Source organism: Tachysurus fulvidraco, chromosome 20 (genome assembly GCF_022655615.1).
Source record: "Tachysurus fulvidraco isolate hzauxx_2018 chromosome 20, HZAU_PFXX_2.0, whole genome shotgun sequence".
NCBI lineage: Eukaryota > Metazoa > Chordata > Actinopteri > Siluriformes > Bagridae > Tachysurus > Tachysurus fulvidraco.
The window spans coordinates 7,307,757-7,315,218 of NC_062537.1; the positions used below are offsets into that span (position 1 = coordinate 7,307,757).

General features: G+C 38.1%; 1 protein-coding gene across 1 annotated transcript; it reads right to left on the reverse strand.

Annotated features, from left to right (window-relative positions):
- Positions 1 to 3,465: 3,465 nt before the first annotated feature.
- On the reverse strand, positions 3,466 to 5,825 carry ovca2 (OVCA2 serine hydrolase domain containing). Its single transcript, XM_027137478.2, has 2 exons — positions 5,509 to 5,825; positions 3,466 to 4,071 (listed from the first exon to the last, which is right to left on the reverse strand). The coding sequence occupies exons 1-2, from the start codon at positions 5,666 to 5,668 to the stop codon at positions 3,560 to 3,562; spliced, it is 672 nt and encodes a 223-aa protein (XP_026993279.1). The 5' UTR covers positions 5,669 to 5,825; the 3' UTR covers positions 3,466 to 3,559.
- Between the last annotated feature and the right edge of the window lie 1,637 nt (positions 5,826 to 7,462).

Genomic DNA, 7,462 nt, shown 5'->3' on the forward strand with positions numbered 1-7,462 from the left:
AGATCTTCTTGACTTGACTCAAGAGTTTTCTGCCCATCACTTCCGTTTTCCTTATTAAAACTCAGTGACGTCTTCTTTGCGTTGAAGTCAAGTCTGCGTCACTCTTGCGCACTTAGCAGATAATTCGCAGTCACCTACTGTAAAGTTTTAAAGAGACAGCGCCCAAACACACACACAAAAAAAATGACTGCGGTATAGCCATCGAGTCTTTACGAAAGTCGGACGTTTAAAATTAGTAAGTGAATCGTAAAATGCTTAAAATATATAGTAACAGTCTAAAATAATAAACTGACATAGACAATGTCATAACAGAAAAAAGCATTACAGACAAAAGGAAATGGTAAATCTATCAACCATTAATTCTTTTTATGGTAGAATAAAGCTTAGTTTTAAACGACCTCGTTAAAATTTGTGGAACTTCGATACATCATCCACAAAGACTGTATTGTACGTCTGTGGTGTATTGGCAAATACTTTCCCAATTTAATATGCAAAAAAAAAAAGGTTGTGTTTCAGAACCATGGACAGTGGAACTGCACGATATTCCGTACCATCACAGAGCAGTAGTAGAACAATCATCGCTCTTGAACTTTGTCTACCAGTCAAGATGATAACTTTACGAAACTTAAAATGGTTTAGGATAATGACAACTAGCCCTTGTGAAGTGTTTTCTGTTCTGAATCGTTGCACCAGAACTAATGAACTAATGAGCACAGTATATATGGACACAGTGCATGTCGACTTTATAAGGAATACATTTATTTTTTATGACTTAATCATTCTGCTTTGAAACGCTTTTAGCTCAATGTAATGCAGTAGTTAAGCAATAATAATAATAATAATAATAATAATAATAATAATAATAATACAATGATAGTACATTTTGAATCATTTATACTACATTCAAGTAAGGAGTTATTTAAAATGTCTCGAAATTATTAGAAAGAAAAAACAAAAGTTTTTTTAGTGTTTGATCAAAGTCAGGTGAACCTAACACAGCCTTCCTGCACTCAAACTGGTGTTTATCTTTTCCAGCTGCGAGTCTGTGCAGTGTGAGCCAGCACATCATGACCTTGGCTCTAGACTGCTTACTGCTTATAGAGTCTAACACCACAGTAACAGTCTACAGTCATGGCTACTGAAGTCTGGTTATGGCTCCTATTTCTAGTTTTTTCTCTACATCGATTTAATTTGAACATCACAGATGTCAGTCAGTATACACCAAGATTGCTTAATTGTGTAGTAATAATAATATTTTAGCTTATGACCTTACTGCTATATTGCATTTAATCAGGTATAATCATCATATTAAAGTGTCAAATCCTTTTAAATGAAACATATTCAATTTCTAAATAATATAATTACACAAAAATCAAAGCCAGGGTAGCATGCATTCATTTTGATATGATGCAAACAGGAAATGTGAAGTGGATTGTATTGGGTGAGTCCTTGTCTATGCAACTTTGGTGTTGCATCCTGTAAGCCAATGGGAGTATGATGTTCCCAGTTACTATGCCAACTGTCACACCTCCCTAGCTCTGCTGTCTTCATGGTGACCGTGGCTTTAGATTGTTACTGTGGCAACAGCGCAAGGTAACAGTCTACAGCCATGGTCGCCAAGGGCCAGTTGAAACATCTACAGCTGATGAACAATATCTGAAAATTGTGTGTATGTGTGTAATTATATGGGAACAGGAGAGTATACTTGTATGTGTGTGTGTATCTCAATCATTTCTTTTTTCTTCTTAGAACAGGTGTATCACATTCACATTTTTAAAGCTATAAAATGTGCTAGTTGTATAATTAGAGCTATTAGGACAGGTATCCACTATAGAACGGTTTAAAATGTTCTTTACTGAGAGAGAGAGAGAGAGAGAGAGAGAGAGAGAGAGAGAGAGAGAGAGAGAGAGAGAGAGAGAAACATTTAATTTTTGTGTAAAATAATCAAAAGCAGCAAAGTTGTAGTACTGTATCTTTCTTGATAGTGTTGTAGTACTGTATCTTTCTTGAAACAGCCTCCCATCTGCATCAATTTTTCTCTTCCTGGACATTTTGGGATCATTGTATTTCTTAATTCGGAAAATGGCACTGATGTGGAAACACTGCAATCTAGTGGTGGGATGCCATCACTTCTTGGGTCACATGACCAGCATGCATTATGGGAAATGTAGTTTATGGTCAATGCACCCTTTTGACTTATTTATTATAAGATAATCAGACCTTTTCAGCTCTCACGGGCCACATTTAGCCCGCGGGCGTTGAGTTTGACACATATGACATAGATAAAGACCAAAAGCATTTTACCCGCATTATGCTTATAACTCCAGGCTCATATAAGTACTCAGTGAAAACGCTCACAAAATGCGGACAATAGATTTGTTACTTCTGCAGTACAAAACATAACCCTTTTTTTTGCCCTTTAAACTCATCTCTGTCCGAGTGTGTGTGTATGTGAGAGAGAGAAACATTCAATCTGAGATTTTATCTTGGTTTAAAAATAAACTAATTCAATATACGCAATGCCTCTGCTATAATATTCTGTAGAAATGGTTTCTTTCTTTTAATTTACTTTCACTAACAATCAGAAAAAAATATTTGGTGGCCCCCTGCCCACCCCCCAGGACTTGTACGATACAACAACCAGAAACTGGGCAGGAAAAATCACCACTGACCCTCCACACCCTGGTCACAACCTCTTTCAGCTCCTTCCTTCTGGCAGGCACTACAGAACTTTGCTTACTAAAACTGCAAGACACAGTAACAGTTTCTTTCCCCAGGCAATCAACCTGATTAACAACTCACCATAATTATATTCCCTGCTTCATATCTATAAGTACTGCATTATCAGAACTGTCAGTCATCACATCATCTGTATATATTACACTGACTACTTCTACATATTGTACAAAAGCATAATATTGCACAATACTGTTATTTGCACTACCATGCACTTCTCACACTTTATGTACATAACTGATCAATCATATATTCTGTATTCATATTTAATACCCATACTGTCTATATTGTATCACATCTGCATTGTCTTGTATAGTCTGTATTATCTTGTCTTGTATAGTGTTTTGTGTCTGTACTTCTGAGAGTCACAAACAGCTGGAACCAAATTCCTTGTGTGTGTCAACACACTTGCCAAATAAACCTGATTCTGATTCCAAAATTAGACATGTAGTCTAGTAAGATCTAGTAAATAAAAGATAAATTTCATAGTGTAGACAAAATTCTCCTATATTAATAATTAAAAAATATATATAAGCAACACTTCTCATGACCACTAAACACACACACTTCACTGGCTGGCCAAAGGTTTGTGGACACCTGATCATCAAAACCATAAGGGTACCAACCTACACCAAGCCCTGACTTCAACCTTTAACAAATTCTAATGCTCTTGTGGATTTCAGAAGCAAAAGTGACATCTGGAATGGAATGTTCAAAAACACATTTGGGTGTGATAGACATGTGTCAAACTTTAGGTTTCCTTATATTAAATTACATTCATAAAGACTTTGGCTGTAGTTTTTGTACGTGTGTCCTGCTTTTATTAAAATCTCTTTAGGAACTCCTGGTAGATGTGCTTGTGTGCAGATGCAGCAGGGACAAAATGTCCACCTTGGTGAGTGAGGATGTCAGCTCCTATGAAAAGGGACAGTAAATCTCGACTCATCTGCTCTGGAATCACCTTATCGTCCTGCCCAAACACATGTAACGAGGGCATCGTGATATTCACACCCTTGTAAAAGTACTGATGCTGGGCACAGGCACTGCGGAAACCAGCAACCAGGATGGCAAACCGGAAGTTAAAGATAGGATCTAGTTTCTGCTCCTGCAAAGAACACAGCATGGCTACAAAGGCAGCACCTTGACTAAAGCCCAGGATGCCATCAAAGGGACCCAGGTTCTTCACAGCCATCCGCACAGCCTCCAAACTCTGCTCCAATCCAAAGCTGCTCTCACACTCTTGCCTGGCATCAAAGCTGTGATCCTGGACATCAGAGAACCACCAGCCACTCTTATTATCACCGACACTTGGAGTCTTTTCTTGCAAATCAATGTCTGAGTAGAGAGCAAGTGAACAATACATGAATTTTCAAAATTTCCAAATTACCATACCACTATTTTAATTTCTGTGCTTTTGTTTCCTTACAAAACGGCGTGTACTGATTTGGTCAATTATGAGCAAGAACAGTCAAAATATAAATAGGCATAGGCAGGCTGTTTATGATCATATTTACAAATTATTGAAATCCAATTGCATGTGAATATAATTGTATACTGAAGACTGAGTAACATAATGTACAATGTTTTGGTAAAACTTTGAAAAAAAATTAGACAGTTAGAATAATTTAAGCAATCCAAATATAATAATTACTGAGCACGATACATATTGAAATGTTGATCTGTGGGGGATGTGGTAGCTCAATGGTTTAGTTGTTGGACTAGAGATCAGATTGTGGAGAGTTCAAACCCCAGGTCCACCAAGCTTCCAATGCTGGGTCCCTGAGCAAGGCCCTTAACCCTCAATTGCTCAGTTGTATAAAATGAGATAAAAATGTATGTCGTTCTAGATAAGGGCATCTGCCAAATGCTGTAAATGTAATGAAATTATCTAAATTCTGTATGCACAGCTTGTCTAGAAGGAAGAATAGGGGAACCAACATAGCACTTAGGTGAGTGATCCAATACACCTAAATGCTTCTAATAAATCCCTATAATAAAGCCCGTAAATTCATATACAGTGTCACTAGAAAGTTTGTTAGCCTTTAACAATATTCTTCATTAATCCATAATTAGGACCATGAGATTATTTTTATATAAGATTGTTGTTATATATTTATCTAAGTCTGAAACCTGGCTAAGAGAACACAAATAAACCGATGATAAACAAAAATGATACATTTTACATTTATTTAGTGAGCAAAATTATTCAACTGTAAATATATTTGTTTGGAAAAAAATGTGAACCTGTAGGAGTAGGATTACATTTAAAGGGGCAATTGAAGCCAGGTAAATGTGGCACCTGGCTTCAGTTGCCCCTTTAAATTAAATCCTACTCCTACAGGTTCACATACTTTTTTTCCAATGAAGGGGATGGCAATCAGGCAGGCACTACTAAAGTCTTGTGTTCACCACAGAGGTTTGTGGAAGCGTGATAAGTGTTGGTCTCCCCATTTTTGGGGGTTGGCCTCCATCAATCCACTGTGGGCAGATAATGTACAAATAGGCAAAAGTTACTGCCTCTGTTGGTTGTATTGAGTAATGTGAATGTTATTAACTTATGCTCAGGTAAACATTAGCGAACCATGGGCACCAAACTGCCATTCAAATTCGTTCAGATCCTTATGTTTGACTACTTTTATAAGTTACTTTGCACTTCCGCCCTAATACATCCCACTAATTGACATTGTTACACTTGACCTGTACCGGCATGATATTCGGCACTGTGCACATGATTAGATAAGTGTATAAATGTGCAGGTCTTCCTACACTTACCGTTACTAGTTGGGACTGCATGTGGCGCATCAATGTACACCAATTCATACTGTTTTTTCAAAAGTTTTCGCAAAGCTCCAGTCTTCTCTCGGAAAGAGGCGCTGCTTTGCCGATAGCCGTGAATACACAGAATTCGGAGCCGAACATCAACTTTGGACATGATCGCTGAATTTTTTTAATATAGTGCCACAAAAGAGAAAATATACCCGCAGCTTATAGTTTAAACAACGCCCAGCAAAGCAAGCGTAATAAAGAAAACTACCTAAACGAACTTTACGTGTACGTTCGCTCAATGGGGCCGTGTGGAAACGATGCGAATGTGAAGTTCCGACTTTAGGTAAAACATTGAGAGGTGTAATCTACCTTTTAAAGTTCTAAACTTTTTTAGGTCATGTCTTGACCTCTCGCTACAATTATTCATACAGTGTTTAACTTGTTAGACTCAGGCTCCGTGCTGATTTACAGTCAATAAAAATATTTAATAAAGTGCTAAATAAAGCATCAGGGCTGTCAAGTGTCACGCATTGAGAGTGACAGTCACGCATTTGGGTCTTTTCTCACGCTCTCCCGCCACACGTCGTATTTCTCACGCAGAAAAACTTTTTGACTATTTATCATATATTTAATATGATAACGGGCAGGAATGACGCGTGTCTCAGTTCTTAATCGAGCCTGACACTTATCAGCCAATCAAAAAAAGAAGCTACACAATAGCCAATCAGAAAATAGCACTATCTGGGTAAGATTTAACAACCAATGGAAAAAAAAAAACATTCATTAGAGCAGGTATTTTCGATGGTCGGTTTGAAACATTGTCCTCAGTCATGGGGGTTGGAGATGTCACGCTTGCCTGTCTTCAAAACTTGAGAGCCCTGAAGCATCTATTAGGCTTCGAACTCTTGCAACCTGGCCTATGTCACCCAAGGTTGTTTTCCAGCACACATCTTTCGTAGCCCATCTTTAAAGTCGATGTTGGGCCTAGTTTTGTTTGACAGCTCACTGGCTATAGAACTCACCGGAAATAGACAACACAAAGGGTATATTTAAATTTAGTCTGATAACATGTTACATAACTGATTGGAAACACAGTTATATCACAGCAGCATTAGCCATAAACCATCATCATCATCATCATCATCATCATCATTATCATCATAAATATTGCTGCAAGCAGTAATGAAGGAGCCATGCATCTCAAACCACTAGTTGGACAACTAAAGGCATGTACACCTTTTTCCAGTAAAGCATCCAAATAAGCCATGTCACAAAAATGGCTCACTGAAATTCTATGACTAGAGCACTATTCGGACAGGATTAGTTCTACGTGGGGAGGTGGAGTAATGCAATTTTACCTCAGGACGTCTGTAATATTAATTGGCCAATTCACACGGGACAAGACATCTCAGTAAAACTAGCAGAAGCGGGAGGGGTAACTCGTTTTACGCACCACAGTAACCTCCTTGTCGTCATGTGCGTATGACGTTGCTTCCTGTTATCACGTGCGCAAACAGACAACTTGGCGCCTCCATGCTTGAAAACGCGCCAAAAACTACTTTTAAACAGGAAATTATGGAATTTTACCGTACATATTTACAGCTAGTCTTTTCGGACGGATTAATATTACCTGAGGTAATTTTTCCGGACCTTTTTACAGAAGGTAAAAGTCGCCGTAATCTTTACTGAAATTGTCCGTAATGATTACCGAGATGGCACATTCGGACGGGATTAAAATCACCGAGAAGCTCTGGTAATAATTACTTTACCCCCACGTCCCCACGTCGAACTAATCCCGTCCGAATAGTGCTTAGGACACCAAAACTGTAAGTGAGCCTGCAAATCTGCAATGCTTGGTTGGAGTCATGCCAAATTTTTCTGTGCTTTATTACTAGGGGAATGTTGGGTACCCACCAAGTTTAATGAAATTTGGCAACACATGCTTCTATACCAGAACAGA

Coding starts and splice junctions, on each gene's coding strand:
- ovca2 (XM_027137478.2), bottom strand. CDS start 5,668: ATGTCCAAAGTTGATGTTCGGCTCCGAATTCTGTGTATTCACGGCTAT. Junction 4,072..5,508: donor TGCAGTCCCAACTAGTAACG/GTAAGTGTAGGA, acceptor CTCTCTACTCAG/ACATTGATTTGCAAGAAAAG.